Source organism: Canis aureus, chromosome 6 (assembly GCF_053574225.1).
Source record: "Canis aureus isolate CA01 chromosome 6, VMU_Caureus_v.1.0, whole genome shotgun sequence".
In the NCBI taxonomy this organism is placed as follows: Eukaryota; Metazoa; Chordata; class Mammalia; order Carnivora; family Canidae; genus Canis; species Canis aureus.
This window is the reverse complement of record NC_135616.1, coordinates 62,750,544-62,773,375: the sequence shown is the minus strand read 5'-3', so window position 1 is coordinate 62,773,375 and position 22,832 is coordinate 62,750,544. Positions and strand designations below refer to the sequence as shown.

Below are 22,832 nucleotides of genomic sequence, written 5' to 3'. Positions count from 1 at the left end.
AGAGCCAAGTCCACAGTCATGCAAATAATTAAAAACACATTAAGCTAGTGCTTGGGTGGTTAGTGAGGACTCACGACATCCAAGTTGAAGTTAGGTGTATGTTAGGATACCTGCAGGGTTGTTATGGGTAATAAGAGAAAGTAGTTGTGAAAGTTGTGTGAATGCAGAATTTTATTTTTTAAGATTTATTTATTCATGAGACACACACACACACACACACACACACAGAGACAGACACAGGCAGAGGGAGAAGCAGGCTCCATGCAGGAAGCCCAATGTGGGACTCGATCCCGGGACTCCAGGATCATGCCCTGAGCCAAAGGCAGATGCTCAACCGCTGAGCCACTCAGCCGTCCCCAGAATTGTTTTTAAGGATTTGTTTATTTTGGTATCATAATACTACTGTTTCAATTTATTGTTTCTATATTAACCTTAAAACAAAAGATTTCAATATATTTCTCCTTGTTAAAAATCTTTCCTCAAAAAAAAAAAAAAAAATCTTTCCTCACTTTTTAGTCTGTCATTCAGGACCATCTTAAATTTGGTCACATCTTAGCCAGTTTGCTTTTGTCTTCCCAAAAATAGCCTCTCTGCTTCTAACTAGGCTGGTTTATTTTCTCTCTGCTGAATTTACACCAATCATCTCCAGCTTCTTAGAATGCCTAAGCTTTCTCAGCTGAGAAAACCTTTTTCTTTTACTCATTAATCTTTATTCAATCTGTTTTCAATCTTTAGCATATATTTTTTCCACTTAAGTATGTTCTAAACTTTGGTGATTGATGTTTTGAACTCTTTTACAATTTTTTTTTTTGGATTTTTTAAATTGGAGTTCGATTTGCCAACATATAGTATAACACCCAGTGCTCATCCCATCAAGTGCCCTCCTCTGTGCCCATCACCCAGTCACCCCATCCCCCTGCCCACCTCCCCTCTTTTAAACTTATTGTATATTCTTCTGCTTTGACACTTAGGTATGTCCTTCCATAGATTATTCATACATATCCCTCTATTTCTCTCTATTCTTTAAAGTCTTTAGGACAGGGGCTATATCCTATTTCTCTCTTAACTTCTCTTATGCCTTCTCTTATCCCCAGAGTGCAGAGTGGAGAGTAGAGATAGTAGAGAGAGCTTGTTTCAATCCTGGCGCTGCTGCTGACTTGCTCTATAATGTTGAGGAAGATACTTTGCTCTGTTTGAGCCTTGAGTACTTTTCTGTAAAATGGGGATGATAATACCTGTCTCAGGATTATTGGAAGGATTAAATAAATTACTATGTCAGCCTGTTAACTAACACTTAGATGTGGAAAAATATATTGTCTCTCAATCTCTTTCTCCTGTAGCATAGTGTCAGTCACAATTTATGTTTTCTAAATGATACCTTTTTTCTTTCAGAAATCAGATCATACAGACGTTCTATACCGTGATATAAAAAGAAGACAAGAACTGAAAAGGTAAATTCCCCCCTTTTTTTGATATCTTTGACTTTTGGGGGCTTAGAATTATGATACCAAATATTTTGATTTGCAAAGTTTTTTATTTATTTTGATTAATGCTAATTTGCATGCCAATATTTCTAGCTATAGCATAGGTTATGATTATTCTTTAAAAAGATTTTTTTTTTATTTGAGAGCAAGAGAGCACAAGCAGGGGGAGTGGCAGAGGGAAAGGGAGAAGGAGAAGATGCGGGGCTCAATCCCAGGACCCTGGGATCATGACCTGAGTTGAAGGCGGATGCTTAACCGACTGAGCCACCCAGGTGCCCCGATTATTGAATTTTTAAAATATTAGTGTAGGTTTGATAAAAAGTTGAGTGAAATAAATCTATCATAGTTCTGTGCTATGTAAATGAGACTTTCAAGTAAAATGCAGGTTTTTATCTCAGGTGATTTATTTTTGACGTGCTTATAAGATACATAACTTTGTTACATGTAATAATGAAGAAGTTGTGTGGCTGGTTTAGAAATGTTAAAGGTAAATTACCTTTATATATGTCACTTATTGAATTGGTATGGTTTTAGAACTGTTAAATAGGATATGGCTACAGCTAGAGAACTTGGGGAATAATGGTAGGAATAGTGATTATTTTTCTTTAATTTCTATGTTCTTTGGATAAAAATTTCAGAGTTTTGTGGTAAAGGCTAAAGGCATTTCTTGCCACTAATGTGATAAATAAGTATAAAAGTATAACATATGATAAAAGTTGGTGAAATCAGTTTCTTTGAAAACAAGGAGTTGGGGGAAGCCCCACCCCATATTCGGCTCCCTGCTTAGCAGGGTGTCTCCTTCTCCTTCTCCCCCTGCTCATGCTCTCTCTTACTGTCTTTCTCTGTCTCTCTCTTTCTCTCTCAAAGAAATAAAATATTTTAAAAAGATCTTAGAATTTTAGTGTTTTGGGTTACAGATATAAAACTGCATAATCACAATCTAGCATTTTGCAAGACTAGTTGATAAGAGGTAATTTTAAGATTTAATTTTGTTGGTCTTTTAAACGGTATTGTTGAGTTTTCATTAATTATGACCATACAGCCATGGTGCATAGATGTAAAATATGCAGCATGGGGTTGCTGTGAAGAACAAATGAAAAGGAATGTGAAAATGCCCAGAGAACTACAGGGTCCCATTGAAATTTTTGAGTTATGTTTTATGTGTTGTTCCCCTGATATTTCTTTAATATAGTTGACATCTTAAACATGGTATACTATTAGAAGCCAAAGTCGTATTAGAATTTTAAGTTTTATTTTATCATTATTTACTAACAAATAATAATTGGCAGTCTTTTTGTAGGAAGAGATAGAAAATAAAACCCGATTAAGACTCAGGTACAACTCCTATCAAAGGGCACCTGGGCGGCTCAGTCAGTTAAGCATCTGCCTTCGGCTCAGGTCATGATCCCAGGTTCCTGGAATTAAGTCCAGCAACAGGCTGCCTGCTCAGTGGGGAGTCTGCTTCTCTCTCTCTCTCCCTTTACCTCTTTCCTGCTCGTACTCTCTCTCTCTCAAATAAAAAAACGCTTATAAAAACTCTGAGGTATTTATAGTTTGCTAGTATATAATTACCTGATAAGGTAATTTCTCCCCCACCAGCCTATAATTTAATTGGGGTCAGAGCACTATTAGATGTATCCTCCACGCTCTCTCCAGGGTCTATCAGAGTGACAGGCACTTAGAAGGCACTCAAAGATTTATTGATATAAATGAATATTTTGTGTTTCATTGAAATTTTTTCATCTTTATTTCTGACTACAAAGTAATACTTACGGGAACCCTGGGTGGTGCAGCGGTTTGGCGCCTGCCTTTGGCCCAGGGCGCGATCCTGGAGACCCGGGATCGAATCCCACGTCGGGCTCCCGGTGCATGGAGCCTGCTTATGTCTCTGCCTCTCTCTCTCTCTCTCTCTCTCTCTCTCTCTCTGTGACTATCATAAAAAAAAAAAAGTAATACTTACTTTTATAAAGCAGAAAAATATCACCTCTTGGTATTGATAGTTCTAACATTTTAGCATATTTTTTCTACAGACTTTTTTACTGTGCTTATTTAAATTGTTGAGACCACATTGTATATAGATTTGTGCCGTGCTTGATTTTTTTTGCTTCATATTATTTCAATATGTTTTGTTAGATCATTGAAAACTTTCATAAACATCATTTATAATGACCATGATATTCTATCATATTTGGTACAATGACCTATTTTTTAAGTGATTTCCAAAATTTTAGTATTTACTCTGTTACCTTACTTTTTGCTATTATGACTAATTCTGAATTTTAAGAAAAGATTTCAGTCCATTTTTAAATCGTTTTCACCTTGGAATAGATTTCTAAAATGGTAATTACTAGGAAGTCAAGGAATATGAACATTTTTAGAATTCTTAATATATTATCACATTCCTTTGTGGAAATTTTTTTAAAAAAAGATTTTTAAATTTACTTATTCACAAGAGACACAGAGAAAGAGAGGCAGAGACATAGGTAGAGGGAGAAGCAGACTCCCTGCAGGGGCCTGATGTGGGACTTGATCCCAGGATCCCGGGATCATGCCTTGAGCCAAAGGCAGATGCTCAGCCACTAAGCCACCCACTGAGCCTTTTTTCTTTTTCCTTTTTTTTTTTTTTGTGAGAGAGAGTGCAAGACAGATTCAAGTGAGGGCAAGGGCCAAGGGAGAGGGGAGAGAGAGAATCTTAAGCAGGCTCCATGCTGAACCTGTTGTGGGGATGGATCTCACCACCCTGAGGTCATGACCTGAGCTGAAATCAAGAGTCAGACACTTCACCAACTGAGCCACCCAGGGGCCCTCACTCTGTGTAACTCTTATATCATTTTGTATTTCTCCCATGAGAGGGTCCATTTTTCAACCTCTTGCCAATATTTAATGTTATTTAAAAATCTTTGCTAATCTGAAAGAAGAAATTGGTATGTTATTATAATTAGAATGTCTGCGATTACTTGGGAAGTCAAATTTTATTCCCCAAATATCTCTTAGCCAATCCCTTTTTCTCATTAGTAATTTTCTGTTTGTGTCCTATTTTAGAGTCAGGACATTTTGATTAGGTTTTCATTTACTCAGGCTAATAACCTGTCACATATATAACAAATACCATTTCCCAGTTTAAAAAAAATTTTACTATTTTTAATATGCTAAAGTTTTAAAGTTAAATAGTAATTTCTTTATTTATTTTTAAAATTTTATCTATTTAATCTCTGCACCTAGCATAGGGCTCAAATTCATGACCCAAAGATCAGGAGTCACATGCTCTTCCAACGAAGCCAACAATGCTCCCTATAAATAGTCATTTACATTTATTATTTTCCTTTGTGATTTTTCCCACCACTATTAAGTTTAGGAAGCTCTCTATTAAGAAATTATATAAATATTCCATCTTTTTCCCCTATAGTTTTTAAAGGATCAATATGAAGTGTAACAATTATGGTAATTATTTTGCACTTATGTTTAATCTATATGAAATTTATGTTACCTGGTTTTATATAAAGCTGTAAATTTGGTTTTTGTTCAAATAGCAGACCAGTTATGCCAGCACCATTTGTAATTCTTTCACTTCTTTGTGTAGCCATTTCTTATTTTTTAGGAAGTTTGTGTCAGACCAATTCTGTCATTTCCTAACTGAAATAATACAGTTTAACATTATGTATAATCATGTATAATTGTAACGTAACTTGGGTTTCTGTGCTGCTTTACAGATTGAGTGTAGAAACTGACCCCCCAAGGAGGAGACCAAAAATCAGTTATTCATCCCAAGGACCTGTTAAACTCCAAGAAGCATCATATTCAAGTGTAAATCAGATTATTTCACAGAATCTTTCATCACATGGAACTAAAAAAGAGCCAAATAAATATGTAGATTTTAAAGATATTAAGTTGACAAGTGTTAGGAGTAAACCTGACCATGGAATTAAGAACTTTAGTAGTCCTAAGATGGCCAAAGATGTACAACCTAAAACTGAAGTCCAGGCAAGTGAAAAACAATGGCCGCCCGTATTTCCTCAGGGGGAGAAGGTGAAAGAACTCAAGAAAGAAAGGCACAAGAAATTTAGGGACAGTTCTGAAAAATGTGTTTTGGAGAAATGCAAGAGAATCCATTTTCCTCAGGATTATAATTCCAACAAGTTGATTAAGGAATCTAGAAGAAGGAAGATCAGTTTTAAAATCCCAGTAAAATCCCATGATACCCTCCAGAAGCTTATAGAAGAAAATGTCTTCAGTTTAGAGTCTAACAAGTCAAAGACTAAACAGGAGAAAAAAGAAGCCCTGGAAAGCTCCCAAGTTTCATTGAATTTGACTAGACACGAAAGTGAACATTTATTTTCAGATTCCATGTCTAAGCAGGCTGCACATGAGTGGAAAGGAAAAAGCCATCATGAGGATCGAGAAAGTGACTCAAGTTCCAGGGAAAACCCAATCCAGGTAAGGTGGTGCAAAATGAGAATATAGGTTTTAGCAAAGAATTTTGAGTCAGGTTGGAGTTTTTCTTTTACGACTAATGATCACAAAGAGCTGATTTAATTTAGTCAGGAAGATATGTGTTGATTCCTTTATCTTACTCCTTTAATTCCAACCTCCTTAGGAAGATATCCTGACAAGTGTTAAGGATCCATAATAAAAGGTAATGTACAAAAAGGTAGAAAGTAGAGGTTACAGATAGTTCTTTCTGATTCCGAAAAGCACTGTGACAGTCTGTTAAGCTCTTCTGTAACCCTGGGTACTATAGAATATCCATGGGTTAATATTCTGAATAACTATTGCTTGAACAATCATTTTTGGAGTGTCACTGTATGCCAGGCACTGGATTCATGGTCTCTTCTTTCAGAGATTTCTTCGTGTGAGAACCACACAATCAGCCACCTTAAGTCTGATAAGTACTTACCACTTAACATGGAAATACAAAGCCATGAGTAATGTCTTCAGTACACTGTAGAAGGATTACTTGAGAAAGGTTGCCTGGAGGGGGGTAATAGGCCAGGTGGGACAGGATGTTCCAGCCAAAGGGAACTACATATACAGCGATCCAGGTTGGAAAGGTTGGTACATCTATTTTGCTTTTAAGTTATGTAATAAATCAGTGTGTGGCAATTAATTTGAGAACTCTATCTCTATGGCCTTGTTTCCATGGCAGATTAAATGATTTACCTTTAAGAGAACTTTAGAACCTTTGGAACTTCAGAACTTCCAGTGGACTGAAATTTGTTTGTTTGTTTGTTTATTCATTCATTCATTCATATGAGAGAGAGAGAGAGAGAGAGAGGCAGAGACACAGGCAGAGGGAGAAACAGGCTTCATGCAGGGGGTCCGACCTGGGACTCGATCTCGGGTCTCTAGGATCACACCCTGGGCTGAAGGTGGTGCTAAACCACTGGGCCATCGGGGCTGCCCTGGACTGAAATTTAGAGACTGCTTTTAAACAGGGCTGGTTGAGGGGCGCCTGGGCAGCTCAGTAGATGAAGCAGCCCGATTCTTGATTTTGGCTTAGGTTATGATCTCAGGGTTGTGGGATTGGGACCTGTGTTGGACTCTGCGCTTATGTGGAGTCTGCTTGTCTCTCCCCCTCCGCTTCTCCCCCTTGCTTGTGCTCTCTCTATCCCTAAGACAAGTAACATCCTTTAAAAAAAACAAAACATAACAGGGCTGGTTGAGCCTACCTGCTTTTAGGAATGAAGACTGTAGATTGCAATGTAAGATACTTAGGAAAAACAGAGGGATTATAACTAGGGAGGTGGACGGGCTGGAGAGAGTACTTTTTGTTCAGTGAACTTGAAGGAGTCCAAAGAAGGAAACAATTGAGTTTGTCCTTTTTATTGCTTTCTTAAAGGAAAGCTCCAGTTTTCTTGTGTTATAACCGGTTCTAGTGTAAAATGTGAGAATGGAATTTGAAGTTGGGAGTATGTTTAGTGAACATCTTTGTGTTATTGCTTGATGTCCCCCTGTACTGTGCATCTAAAGAACAATGTGAGAAATCCCCAGCAGTGTACCTTACAGTTTCTTTTAATCTTTAAATAGGATTACCACATAAATCAAAAGAGGTACATGGCTTGAATATTAAGTTGTAGGGGAAGCGATTTTTGCATGATTGCTTTCCAGTTATTGGAATTAAAACTTTATCAGCTATTCCTTTGATAACAGTCTTATCTGACTTAAAGTCATCTAGACACAGGAGCAGAAAGTAAATATTGTTCTTATCTTGAATATATTCTCTCTCTCTCTCATTTTTTAAAAAATTTTATTTATTCATGAGAGAGACACAGAGAGAGGCAGAGACATAGGCAGAAGGAGAAGCAGGCTCCTCACAGGGAGCCAGATGCGGGACTCCATCCCAAGACCCCAGGATCATGAACTGAGCCAAAGGCAGATGCTCAACCATTGAGCCACCCAGGTGCCCCGAATATATTCTCTTTAGCATATTATTGATAGCTAATCTTCTTTGTATTATGTTTGGTGTTTTTCTCACAAGGTCTTCAATAGATAATTATCTTCCTAAAATGATGAGTGCACTTTACAAGGAAAAAAATGTTATTTTTCTGAATTGGGTAATCCTGTTATTTAGCAATCCTGTTATGTTTTCCTAAGAGAAAATGGCTTCTTTTGTTTCTTAAGTTTTATTAGTCTTTTGTTTTGACTATAGTCTTTATAGTCTATAGTTTTATAGTCTTTTGATAGAGACCCCTTTGTTTGCACCCTCCCCCTCATTGCAAACTAATGTTCTAAAGATTAATGGTTTATAGGACACTTTTATCAGCAGCATCCCACTTAATCCTTTAAGTCTATGAGGTAGCAATTTAGTGGTTTATCAAACATTAATTAAAGCTACCTGTTTTGTACTAGGTACATTTCTAGGTTCTAGGGATTTAGAGATGAATAAGATGTTCCTTAGGAAGTTCCCAGGGAAACACGTTAGTAGACAACTGTGGTTGCAATTCAGTGAAATAAATATTAGAGCTCTAAGAATTGGGCTGGTGTTAGAATAAATTTGGGGGCAAGTTAAGTAAAGGCTCACCAAGGTGGAGATTCTTGAGCTTGGTAGTGAAGGGTATGTAAAGCAAAGAATAAGAGTCCTACTGGGACAGAGGGCCAATGTGGTAATGATATACTCATGAGGTTGCTTGACAAGAACATACATGGGCACTTAAGTTGTTCAGTATGACTAAGGCTGAGATATGTGGAAAACCTATGTATAGGAGAGGAAGCCAGGGTTCAGGCAATGGATTGTTTTGTATCCCATGGGAAAGATTATTTTATCTTATATCCTATAGAATATGGTTTGGAAAGCCACTGAAACATTATCAAGGAAGCAATGTAATCTGCTTAGAATCACTCCAGTAGATAAAACCTTTGTTATTCACATTATTGGTACTCCCTTTTGCCATCCCCAGGGAAGGCTGTATCCCAATTCATTTATTTAATAAATCAGGGTAGGAGGAGGCAAACAATTAAGTGCCCACTGAGACTTTCTTTTTCAATAGGGAGAGGTCTTTCAGGAACAATTGACATGAACTTTTCCTGGTTTGGAAGAGTGATAGAAAATTTATTGAAATTACTGGAAGTGGCCTGTGGTCAAGAGAGTGAAGGGTAGTAATGACTTAAGTAAATGAACAGCAAGACTTCAAACATCAGCAGTTGCAGGAAATTCTGATAATAACCTCTAGCTTGTTTGACATTTCTTAGTTGGAGAGAACGTTAGGGATCTAGTGAGATTTGAAGTCAGATGGAGAAGAGATGGTAAAATCCTGAATCATGGGAATGGTAAAGCTATAATGAACCTATGCGTATGATGTATATGGTATTATATCATGTGAATACTGTTGTTGGGAAGTTAGGATGGAAGCTGAATTCCCAGTAAAACAACATATGATACACTTGTTTAAAGAGAGTATGTAAGTTATACCATATGTACCTGCCTGTAAAATATTATGTGAGTTTGGTGTTATATTGGAGAATTGTTAGAAGATGATTTGGTTTAGTTAGTAGTGGCTTTTGCTGAGTTCCCTGTTACCTGTACATGGGGTCAGGTAGGTCTCATCTGCTTAGCAAAAGTGTCAGTGAAAAATTGGAATTAATAGAGAGATTTTCAACTTCTGCTAACACACAAAATTAAAGCACAAACCTGTGGTGCTCTACCCATGTATAATACAACTATGCAGTTTTCAGCTTTTCCCCTTCAGCCATATCTTAATCTTCAGGTTCATGCTGTTTTGTCATATCACATTTTTGTTTTTTGTTTTTTTTTTTAAGATTTTATTTATTTATTCATGAGACACAGAGAGAGAGAGAGGCAGAGACACAGGCAGAGGGAGAAGCAGGCTCCATGCAGGGAGCCTGATGCGGGTCTTGATCCTGGGACTCCAGGATCATGCTCTGGGCCCAAGGCAGCCGCAAACTGCTGAGCCACCCAGAGATCCCCTGTCATATCACTTTTTTGAAATGGGTCAGCTCCTTCTGGGTGAAAATTTCCCACCACTAAAGGCCAGCTTGTTTACTGGACTGTGATTCTTTCTGTTTCTCAGGGTGGCACATAGTTCTATTCTTAGAAGATGGGTATTTTTAGGAATGTATATATGAATGAGTAAACTTTAAAGAATTTCCACCGTATTTCATTGACTTAATAGCATGAGGGTTTTCTATTCTAGGGGCGGTTCCCATCTAGGGGCAATTTGCCCCATAGGGGGCATTTGGCTGTTGACTTGATGGAGACATTTTTGATTGTCATGATTGTACTCCTGGTATCTGATGGGTAGAAGAAAGGAATAGTGCTAAACAGCATAAAGCACACCATAGCCCCTAAAACAGAATTATCTAATGCCAAATGTCAGTAGTGCCAAGGTTGAAAACCCTACCCTAGGTAAATGCTTCATTCTTAACTAAAAAAATTACTTTTCATTTCAGAGTTTTGAAGCTCCATGTTCTTCAGCGTCACTTGAAAGTATTCAAGATACAGATCAAGAGGTTACTGATATACTTATTTACTTTGAATGTGTTAATGAAATTAAGTCCGTTTCTATATTAATAAAAAATAATGACTATGAGAACCTTGGTAATACAAAAATAATATTTATATCTTTACTTAAATCAATATGTAAGTTTTACAAAGTTGTGAAAAATACTTGGAAAAATATTTACATTTAATTGACCATCTTTTGTCTTGGTTTCTAATAAGTTCTAAACTTTTAAATAGCATGGAGCCTATAGCCTACAAGTTACATGAATTCTGATTTAATGCTATCATACTTTTGCATGCTTATGCCTAGGCTTACCAAAATTCAATATGATATTAGTGTTTGCTCCATTTATCTAGTCAGCAGTAAGATGAAAATGTTATTCAGTGAAAATGAGAGTGCATGCATGTGTGTGCGCGCGCGCGCGCGCGTGTGTGTGTATATATATATATGGTTTTTTTGTTTGTTTTTTTGTTTTATTTACCTGTTGCTTCATTTCCCAACTAGACTCTCCTGATTGACCCTCATGGAATTATTGCATAGACTTTTATGTTTCTTGGTGCTAAATTAAAATTAGATTCATGAAACACTTTGTAGTTTTCTATTTAAAGAAGACTTAAAAACCATATTGATTATTTTTTTAAAGATTTTGTTTGTTTATTCATGAAAGATACAGAGAGAGAGAAGCAGAGACATAGGCAGAGGGAGAAGCAGGCTCCATGTAGGGAGCCTGCTGTGGGTCTTGATCCCGGGACTCCAGGATCACGCTCTGGGCCAAAGGCAGGCGCTAAACCACTGAGCCACCCAGGGATCCCCCATATTGATTATTTTTTATTTGTGATAGTTGGTTGTATTTTTCTGTCCTGTGGGTCAGTGTTCCTGATAGAAGAAAGATTTCTCATCCCTGTGCCAAAGGTAGATTATATATATAATTCTTTGCATCAAAACACATCAGAAAACTACTTCCCTGAAGTGAGAAGGGTCTTAAAATCTATATTTCAGTTTTTGATGGTTTATCAACAGTCTTAGAAATCTCAAGAGGCTCATCGTGCAGAGGAAAATATAGTTGGCTCCCAAGGTACATTGAAGTGAAAACGAGAATGAATTTGTTTTCAAGGTCTACTGTGTACTAGGCTCTGTGCAGGGAACTTCACATTATTTCATTTAATCCTCACAAAAATATTAATGGGAAATAGATATTTAACATTTTCATTTTGTCAATGAACAGAGACCCAAGATAGTTAAATGACAGAAACAGCAAGAGAAAGGCTAGTTTTAAAACCCTGTGTATGTTTATAAATCTGTATTCTTTCACCATGCGGCTTTCATGTTACTGTGATTTTTTTCCCCACAAACTTCATCTTGTTTATTTATTAGAATTAATTGCTTTCTAATCTTATTAATCTGCAAGTAGATAATTCAAAATATTTTAATGTGGGTATTTTACAATTTAGATGCAGATAGTAGAAGAGCTCCATGCTGCACGTGTGGGAAAAAGTATGGATTTACCTGTGGCTTTCTCTTCTGGAGAGCTAACAAGCATGGAGATTGACTTGGTGGAAGATGCTGTACATTCCTCTGCTGGTATACTCTATGTGTAGATGACGATGTTTATGATCTCCTGTGCTTTCTTAGGAATTAATGAGCCAACATACAATTTTTACAATATTTAGATGAAAAATGTTAGGATGTGCTCGTTTGGAAAAATAAAATATGGTATATGTCTTCTAGCTATAGGAGTCAGGTCTAATATTTGTCATATCATTTGTTTTACACATCTCGCATTATTAGGCAGTTAGAAATATTTTCTCTGTCTTTTTGCCAATGGTCAGTAATCAGGATTATCTTTTATTCTGCTATCAACTCTCAGAGTTGTCTTTTATTCTTGCTTTTAATCATAACTTTTGACAATTTCAACTATGTAAAGCACTGAAAACAAATAGCGAACAAATTGAGGCTTACTGGGGCGGAGGTAGGCAGGGGGATGGGTTAAATGGGTAATGGGTTAGGAGGGCCCCTGTAATGATGGCACTGGGTGTTGTATGTAAGTGATGACTCACTAAATTCTACACTTGAAACTCATATTACCCTGTATGTTAACTAACTGGAATTTAAATAAAAGCTTAAAAAAAAGAAATAATGCAGATTGATTGCTCAAAAGTATTATTATATTCATGGATTTCTTATTTATGTAGTAAAGTTTTGATCATTCTTCCTGCTGGAAGATAATGATAGATGTTATCCAAAGTCTATTAGCATACTATTTTGAATTGTATTTATAAAAATGTAATGCTACGTTACATTCACGTTGCACCTTTCAATTTACTAAGTGCTTTCCTGTGCATTAACTTATCTGATCCTCACAGTGTCCCTGTGAGATAATAGCACTAATGTTATCTGTTTTCTTTCCTTTACACGTATTTATCTTTTCAATTATATTTCACTCACAGTGTATTCAAATTAGCTTGTAAATCCGAAGTGTATAACTACTAGTGATGCAGAACAAGTTTGGCAGACATAGTTACTACTGGAGCAAATTAGTTAATGATTTAAAATCCACTTAAACAATTCATGATGTTTTACTGCTAGATAATTAATCATTGATTACTGTTCTTTTAAGGATTAAACACAGTTTTTTTATTGTCAAAGGACTGCCTTTCTTTACGAATACCATCAAAGTTCTATGATATCAAAATTTTAGTTATTATACAAGTTTGTTAATCAAGTGTCATGAAATCCTAACTTTGTTCTTTTTCTCTAGCAAATACTGCTTCAGATAAAAAGCTTCTCATTGTTATTGACACGAATATTCTGATGAATCACCTCAAATTTGTTAGAGTTTTGAAGACAACAGAAATCCCAGGTATTTATAAAGCATGATTCTGATTACCTTATTTGAGTTGATATTTTATTTAAGATTTTATTTACTTGTTAGAAAGAGCATGAGCATGGGGTTGGGGGAGGGGAAAAGCAGACTCCCTGCTGAGCAGGGAGCCTATTGTGAGACTTGATCCCAGGAAACCAGGATCATGACCTGAACTGAAGGCAGATGCTTAACCAACTGAGCCTCCCAGGTATACCACATCATATGAACAATGATGTGGGGTGTTTTTTTTCCCACAAATATATTTCCATTTAGATAAGTTATAGAAAATAAAGATATGTTATGAAGTATATGTATTAAAACATAAATAATCAACATAAATTAAAAAGAGCCTTCACAGGTCAACCTAACAGTCCACAGTTACTTTTCTTTGATCTCCAATAGTATTTATTTTTGTAACATTCATTTGATACTTCTATCCGTTCTTTGTTTTTTTTTTTTTTTTTTTTTTTATTCATAGAGATGCAGAGAGAGAGAGAGGCAGAGACACAGGCAGAGGGAGAAGCAGGCTCCATGCAGAGAGCCTGATGTGGGACTTGATCCAGGGTCTCCTGGATCAGGCCCTGGGCTGCAGGCGGCACTAAACCGCTGTGCCACTGGGGCTGCCCCTTTGGTTTTGTTTTAAGGATTTATTTATTTGTTAGAGAGTGCGAGAGAGAGCACAGCAGTCAGTCATGGAGGGATAGAGTCCTAAGCAGGCTCTGCACTCATAGTGGGACGTAGGGCTTTCAATTCCTGACCCTGAGATTTCATCACCTGAACTGGAACCAAGAGTCAGACACTTAACTGACTGTGCCACCCAGGTGCCCCATAGTTACATCTGTTTTTAATTCCCATTTTTTATGTATTATCCCTTCATTTAGACTGTGAATTCCTTACTTTAAAACTTCTAATGCTCCATAGCAGTTCAGTTTAGCAGCGCAATAAATATTTGTTGACTTCTAAGAAATATTTTTTTATTTTTCAGGCTTTGACAGACTTGTATTAATAATTCCCTGGGTTGTTATACAAGAGTTAGATCGTATGAAGGCAGGAAAATTGCTAAAACATGCCCAGCACAAAGCTATACCTGCAGTTCATTTCATCAATGACAGTCTCAGAAATCAAGATAGAAAGCTATGGGGTCAGTCAATACAGCTTGCATCTCAAAAACTTTGTAAGTATTGTTCTCAGGGTGTTTCCTGATTAAGGTTTGTTTGGGTGCTGACTCATTTTTGGGGGAAAATGGTGTAAAACTTAAAAAAAAATTTATAATCATTGGAATGTGAAATGGCCAGACGTAGTGATCATTGGGGGTATTCTACTAGGCTTGGTTTAGGGGTTCTTGGATTTTTATTTTTTTGCTTCTCCTAGACCTTCTTAGGTTATGTCTCTATTTCACAAATAGTGACTGTATAGTTCTATATGTATGGTTTTCTATGTTATGGTAACTGGGATTCTTTTTTGTTTGTTTTTGAATACCATTGTTGACTGATGAGGCCAGTACGTGATTGAGGTTTATCTGTCACTGATGAGAATCTGTCACTGTGCAGTTTGTATAATGCATAGGGAGGCATTGTTTTCCTCTGATTTGTCAGAATCTGTAAATAAGGAGGTGTTTGTATAATAAAGGTCTGTAGAGTTTCTCTTGATTTATTTCTTTCAGTCATTTTAAATCACTTTTAGTCTTAGGATCTAAGTATGCTCTTTGTTATTTATATGTAGTATTTTGTGGGGAAAAGAAAAATCTATGTGTAAACCAACACTGTTGCCTCTGTAGAGTTTATACATAATTTCCAGGATTTATTTCATTCTTTAAAACCTTGTTTCTTCTCAACTCACAGTCATCATTTATGCACATTTATGCTACTTTAAATATCATGGATTTATATTGTCTACTATATGCATGTACACCATAAGATATGAAAGAATTCATCTTATGATGAATCTAATCATGATATTAACCCTGAGAAGGCTTTTGGCACAATCCTTTAGTCTGAAACCTTTGAAGAAAAAGAGCCTCCATTCATTCATTCATTCATTTCCTTTACAAATATCTACTAGTTCTTAATGTTTTCCACATATAATCCTTATGCATTTATAGCAGGAGCTTCATGTGTTATGTTTAAAAGCTTTTAAAGGAAAATCCCAAATATTACAGTTAAGAAAATACTAAAACTTTTGAACATTTATATTAAATTGAACATCTTAGGTGGGTTTTTTTTACTTTAAATCATGAAAAATTTCAAATGCAGAGGTAGAAAATGTATGACTCCTTGTGTACCTCTCACTCTTTTTCAGTAATTATCAACATTTTGCCATTCTTGTTTATTCTCTCATTTCCTTTTCTCCTCTTCCTACTCTTGGAACTCCTGCAGTAGTTTGAAGCAAGTCCCAGATATTGTATCATATCATTTTTACTCATAAATACTTTGGTATGCATTGCTAACAGACAAGCCTTTTTTTTTTTTTTTGAACAACCACACAATTAACAAAACCCCTGCTCTAAACCATCATATCAGTAAAACCCCAAACCTTAAAAGGAGAGGGGAATTTTTTTACTCTTAACCTTTTATTTTTTTTAGTTTGTTGATGTAAACTATATTTTGTTATATAATAGTATGAATAAAGATGATATTATATAATTGTATGGATAAAGATAATATAGATATAGTATGAATAAAGATGATAATAGTATAGATATACTATGAATAAAGATGATAATAGTATGGATATAATAGTATGGATAAGGATAGTTATTATATATAATATGGATAAACATGCAATAGTATGGATAATAAATAATGGATAACATTTACATGGTCATTATTCTCCAGACTCTTTTCCAAGTGCTTTTACCAGCTGATATCTCATTCAAATCATTTAGTACTTGTGGTAAATACTCTTATTAGCCCTATTTTATAAATGAGGAAATTCAGACAGAGAGAGGTTCAGAACTTTTCCTAAAAGGCATATCTATTTCTTCAATAGAAAAAATTATTTTTTTGCTTTTGTTTTTTTAAAGATTATTCATCTATTTATTTGACAGAGCACAAGCAGGGAGAGTAACAGAGGGAGAGGAGGAAGCAGGCTCCCCACTGAGCAGGGAGCCTGACATGGGGGTCTATCCCAGGACTTTGGGATCATGACCTGAGCCGAAGGCAGACACTTAACCTGAGCAGAATGAAATAGGTCCCTCTTACTGAGCACCTACCAGAACTGATGCTCAATCAACTGGGCCATTCAGGCACCCCTGAAAATTATTTTAGAGCTCATTGGAGAATAGACATTTTGGCCACATTTGTTATTTAGAGATGTATTGGTATGTTTCTTATGACTTTTCCATTTATGTATGCTTTTTAAAATTTTTATTTAAATTCAATTAACATATAATGTATTATTGGTTTCAGAGGTAGACGTCAGTGTTTATCAGGCCTATACCCAGTACTCATTACATCACATGCCCATCACCCAATTACCCTATCTCTTTACCCTCATCCACTCCAGGTACCCTGTTTGTTTCCTGTGATTAAGAGTCTCTTATGGTTTGTCTCCCTCTCGTAGTAGTGGTTTCGAACTTCTGTGCTGTTTGAATTTCTGAGTGTCTTCCTTGAATCCATGTTCACTTTAATGTTTGAATGGTATTATTTGATCTTAGTTTTATTAAATTGTGGAAATTGCTTTTAGTTATAATGTAATAGGTATAATAATAGATTGTTTATAATTGTCTATGTCAGTAAGTCCTTTGTGTGTTTGTCTTTACCACTGTTTTCTTCACTGTCTTAAAAACATTCTTTATATAAAGTACAATGTATATAATAAGTTTTTCTGTTGATAATGATTTTATGATATCAGAAATATATTTAGTCTTTTTATCATAATAAAATTATACTTTGTATTCTAATGAAAACTAATATTCTTATGAGAAAACTCAATTCAGGATTAATGAGTAAAATTAAGGTTCTTGTTTGGAAAAAGCAAAACCAAAATGACCTTTTATTACACATTACAAATGTCAAGCACATTTTCAACCAGCTCTTAATAATTGCTAATTTTTTTTAATTGCTAATTTTGTATGTATTATTTTCCTTTTACAGAATTGAGTATTATTATATTACTTAAACAAGCATTTTTCCATTAAAAGAATAAATGTAGATAATACATGTTAAATTGCCTTCATTGACTATAATTTTAACTTTAGCCTTAACTCTTTTAAAAATTGTATCTTTTTGATGTAGTGTTTAGTATGGTGAGAAGAGAATAGGATTTGAAATCTGATTGACTTGGGTTTATAACCTGACCTGGGGCAAGGTAAAGATGAGAAAACTAAGTAAATGAAATGGGGGAGAATAACCTCCAGCTGGAAGAATGATCGTGAAGATGCTTGAGTTAATATATTAAAATACTTGATGGTTTATGGCCTAGTATAGGTAATAATTCTCTTGGGTCGTTATATGAAAAGCTTATACAGGTTGACCAGAAAAACAAAAAATCACTTTCCCCAGATGGACAAAGATTATTAATAGGTAATTTACAAAACAAGTACAACTATTCAGCCCCTTGTTCACTGCAGGTATTCTCCTGTTTGCCATTTTTAATGTTAATTTCTTATGTATATTTTTAGTTTATATCTTTCCCTTTTTTCTTTCTTCTTTTTATTGCCTCTAAGTTTATTTATTTTTTATTTTATTTTTAAAAAAGATTTTATTTATTTATTCATGAGAGACAGAGAGAGAGAGGCAGAGACAGAAGCAGAGGGAGAAGCAGGCGCCATGCAGGGAGCCTGACATGGGACTCGATCCTGGGTCTCCAGGATCATGCCCTGAGCTGGCGGTGGCGGCGGTAAACCGCTGAGCCACCGGGGCTGCCCCTGCCTTAAGTTTAAAGTTATTCTTTTGCATCATACTAGTGCTTTGGTGCTTTGGGAATATAAACGTAACTTTTCAGGAAGCAATTTATCATTGTGTTTCAAGAAGCCTAAGGATACAATTCTCTTTCTAGAACTGTATTCTGAAGACATAATTAGAGATGCTTACAGTGATTTTTATAAATAATGTTCATAACAGCATTATTAATACAGCAAAAAATTTGAAACAACCTAACAGATGAACTTACATACAATACTATAGCTATTTCAGAGAATACTACTACATTTCAAAAAATGTTAATGAGGGATCCCTGGGTGGCGCAGCGGTTTGGCGCCTGCCTTTGGCCCAGGGCGCGATCCTGGAGACCCGGGATCGATTCCCACATCGGGCTCCCGGTGCATGGAGCCTGCTTCTCCCTCTGCCTGTGTCTCTGCCTCTCTCTCTCTCTGTGACTATCATAAATAAATAAAAAAATAAAAAAAAAATATTTTAAAAAAATGTTAATGATAAAATAGGATTTAAAAGAATAAAAAGTATCATACCAAATTTGTTAGATTATGCATTATATACTTACAGATGGTGAATGTTGGGTATATTTAGCTGATGGAATTATGAGTTATTTTAATTTTCTTTACATTTTCTAGATTTTCTAAATTATTTTGTTTTTATAATAAGGGCAAAATAAAGGTATCTTCTATTCCCGTACCTGACATTTTTTCCATCATTTTTATATTTTCTTTTATTATATTTTTGTTAATTCCTGTATTTGCCAAATATCTATACCAGATACTGTTCTGAGGCTGCATCATTGGGTGATATAAACAAAGCCTGCTGTTGAGAAGCTTAAATTCTATTAAATATTAAACATCATATTAACTATATACAGAATTTTGTGGGAGTTTTTGGTGGTGTGAGTAGAAGTGTTCCATTTAAACTGAGTTTTAAGTAATATGTGTTACTTAAAAGGCAACAGCAAGTACCTTTTATTGGGCCAACTGTTCCCTATAAATTTTCCTATTTCATTTTCCTGGTTAAGCAGTCACTCAAAATTCCATATCTAGTAAGTGGGAAAACAGGGATTCAAACCTAGATCAATCTGTTTCCAGAGTTTTTGTTTTGTTCACTTTGAACAGTACTAGAGCAGGTGCTCAAAAACACTTGTTGAATAAATATTTTGTGAATATTCTTGCAGTTTTAGGTTTTCAAACCTCACATATTCTAGAGAATGTGAGAAAACGGATAATCTTGAACTTTGATAACTTTAGAGCAGTATACTATAATCTTTAATCTTTTGTCCACTGAATTGTTTAAAGCTAACTAATGATTTTTTGCTGCCATTTTGCCTTATTTTGAGGTATTTACTCTTTGGGCTAAAAGAAGGAAAATCAGTTGCTGTAATATGTCTGCTAGCTTACTGGTCATCTGATAAATGAATCACATCTCCCTCGGGCTTATGCTCTGAGATCAGTTCTGTCTTCACTAAAAAGTGTGAGCTCCTCAAGAGTTTGTCTTCGTATATCCAGTTACTTAGTACAGAGGCTTGGGTACAAATTCAGCCCTATATACAAATTTATTACTTGAATGAATAAGTTTTCTAATTCGAATATTTAGGGGGGACTAAGTAATCTAGGTTAAAAGTTAAAAGGAAAAAAATTACAGTCTGGGAACAAAGTTCAGACTTCTTGTCTAGTATGTCTTGAATTTTAGTGTATAAGAGACTCACCAAGGCCTCTTTGTGTCCAAGTTCCGAAGATTCTTATCCAGAAGTGGGTATAGGGTGTGACCTTGAAATCATATTAAGTACATAGGGAGTTTTGAGGCAGGGGGTATAAGGACTTAGGAAAAACACTGTCTTTGTCTTGTTTCTACACATTACATTATTTTCACAAAAATCAAACTTTTACATCATGCTTCAGGGCTTGTAGAATGCCAGAGGACACTCTGTCAGCCACTGATTAACACTTGGTAGGAATTTTTTTGTGTTTTCTGCTTAGGGCCCATATTGCCTTTTCCTATACATCTCTAAATGTTAATTGCCTAGAGATTAAGGAAAAGCAGACACATGAAAACATGGTTCTGTTGCTGGTAGAACCATAGCTCTTTATTTTACAGACCTCTTTTAAGTAGAGATAATTTTAAGCATTGTATAATCCTGTAACTTATAGTCTCTAAGTGACTGAAATGAGACTAGAATTCATAGCTTTAGGTTTCTAATATGGCATTTACTGATCACTTTCTTTCTTTTGTGTTTATTAGTAGTCATATCCTCTTCCATTTTAGTAGTAAACTAGCTACTTTGTTAAAATGCTACCTGAATTCTAAATCCAGAATTTTTAAGGCATTGTTTGCTGTGTCTTATATTTAAGAAGTGTCCTTTCTTTTAGATGTTTCTGGCTTGTAAATACATCTGACTTGTAGATACAGCCTAGACTGTCCATATTTTTAGTATGGTTTTATTGATCATTGTTTGTGCTAAATTTGCAGATGGACTGAGTGACGAGAACAATGATGATCGAGTATTAAAATGCTGTCTTCAGTACCAGGAATTATTCCCTTGTTCTGTTGTTATTCTGTGCACGTGAGTCTCATAGTCCTTTTACTCTTTTTTTTTTTTTTTTTTTAAATAGCAACTATACCAAAGAATTTTTAAATCATATTGTGGGGCGCCTGGGTGGCTTGGTGGTTGAGTATCTGCCTTTGGCTGAGGTCATGATCCCAGAGTCCTGGGATCAGATCCCACATTGGGCTCCCCGTGGGACACCTACTTCTCCCTTTGCCAATGTCTCTATGTCTCTGCCTCTTTCTGTGTGTCTCTCATGAATAAATAAATAAAATCTTAAAAAAAAAAGTTACAGTGTACCTACCAGACTAAGGATCAAACGCATACATGATTTTCAAAATCTGCCAGTAGGCATATCCAGTTCTGTATAACATTCTTATAACCCGTAAGCTATAGAAGAATGAGATTTGAAACTTAAGAAGTCTTATGTCAATTTTATTTATGTGAAATTCAGAAACCTTTGGTAAAAGCTGGGGACAGTCAGTTTAATCTGCCAATAAAATCATTCAGAAATGAAAGTCTTGACAAATTTTTGGTCAGGAGGCAAGAGGGTTGATTAATTAACTAATTAGTTTGTGGGGAAGAGGCAGTTTGTGTTGGAGGTACACCTCTGGTGCTGGGTCACTGAGTGAGGGCTGCAGTCCAGAATTTCCTGCTAACCAGCCTCATGACCTGTGGAAGTTGCTTAACTTTGTTTCCTCAAGTATAAAATATAGGGAGGGTAAGAGTTACTGCAAGTACTTAGAGTTATTGTGCGTTCTCAGATAATATATACGTGAAGGACTTAAGGTAGCACCCAACACACCTTTCTCCTCCTTCCCCTCCATTCCCAACTAGTATTTTCATAACGTAGTTCTGAAGTAAAATTCACCTAATTTTTTTTAAAGACTTTATTTTTTTAAAATATTTTATTTATTTATTCATAGACACACACACACACACACAGAGAGAGAGAGAGAGAGAGAGAGAGGCAGAGACACAGGCAGAAAACTCACCTAATGTTAAGCAGCATTGTACCCATCGTGTATGAGAAGAGCAATTTTAAACTGTTGGTTGAGTCTGAGTTGTATTCATTGAAAAGTGGAGGTTTTTGTTTTTGTTTTTGTTTTACAGTTTCACAATCATGCCTAAATTCTGGATGAAGTGCAGTAATTATAGAAGTGAAAAGCCCAGGGTGCCTGGGTGGCTTAGTCAGTTAAGTGTCTGCCAGCCTTTGCTCAGGTTATGATCCTGGAGTCCCAGGATTGAGCCCAGAGTGGGGTTCCCTCCTCAGCAGAGAGTCTGCTTCTCTCTCTCTCCCTCTGCCCCTGCTCTCTCTCTCTCAAATAAGTAAATAACATCTTGGAAGGAAGGAAGGAAGGAAGGAAGGAAGGAAAGAAAAAGGAAGGAAGGAGAGAAAAAGGAAGGAAGGAGAGAAAAAGGAAGGAGAGAAAAAGGAAGGAAGGAGAGAAAGAGAAAGAAAGAAAAGAAAAATGAAATGAATAGCCCTAAGGTTTTTCTTATAAGGGGGCTGAGTTATCATTTTATTTTTTTTTTATTTTTATTTTTATTTTTATTTTTATTTTTATTTTTATTTTTTTTTTAATTTTTATTTATTTATGATAGTCACACAGAGAGAGAGAGAGAGAGAGAGAGGCAGAGACACAGGCAGAGGGAGAAGCAGGCTCCATGCACCGGGAGCCCGACGTGGGATTCGATCCCGGGTCTCCAGGATCGCGCCCTGGGCCAAAGGCAGGCGCCAAACCGCTGCGCCACCCAGGGTTCCCTGAGTTATCATTTTAAATATATGAAGTGTTGAATCATCATATTATACACCTGAAAACTACTATAATAATGCTATATGTTAACTAGTGTGGAATTAAAATGAAACTTTAAAAAATGAAAACGAAATTCTCATTTAAACTGTCTTCAAAGATGGTATTCTATTCGGGATTAAAGGAGTAAAGATTTCTGTCTCAGTTATTTACAATTTACAATAATATATCATCTTGGACTTTGTGGAAGGCTGAAATAGAATAATCTGTTAATCATTTTGAATTTGAGATAAGCTAAATTTGAGAGAATTGTTATGTAATTACTGCTTTTTAGCTCAACTTAGAATGA

At 35.7% G+C, this 22,832-nt stretch overlaps 1 protein-coding gene across 9 annotated transcripts in view; it reads left to right on the top strand.

The window, feature by feature from the left end:
- The window catches only part of SWT1 (SWT1 RNA endoribonuclease homolog), a 94,759-nt gene that overhangs the window by 6,989 nt on the left and 64,938 nt on the right, over positions 1-22,832 (top strand). For all 9 annotated transcript variants that reach the window (XR_013382089.1, XR_013382091.1, XR_013382090.1 and 6 more), the window contains 7 exons: positions 1,393-1,451; positions 5,195-5,918; positions 10,389-10,448; positions 11,893-12,022; positions 13,200-13,301; positions 14,290-14,478; positions 20,654-20,747. Coding sequence is in view for 6 of the 9 variants with exons in the window: in XM_077901935.1 (XP_077758061.1) it covers positions 1,393-1,451; positions 5,195-5,918; positions 10,389-10,448; positions 11,893-12,022; positions 13,200-13,301; positions 14,290-14,478; positions 20,654-20,747 (1,358 nt within the window). In the remaining 3 variants the exon portion in view is untranslated. The remainder of the gene's footprint in view (positions 1-1,392; positions 1,452-5,194; positions 5,919-10,388; positions 10,449-11,892; positions 12,023-13,199; positions 13,302-14,289; positions 14,479-20,653; positions 20,748-22,832) is intronic.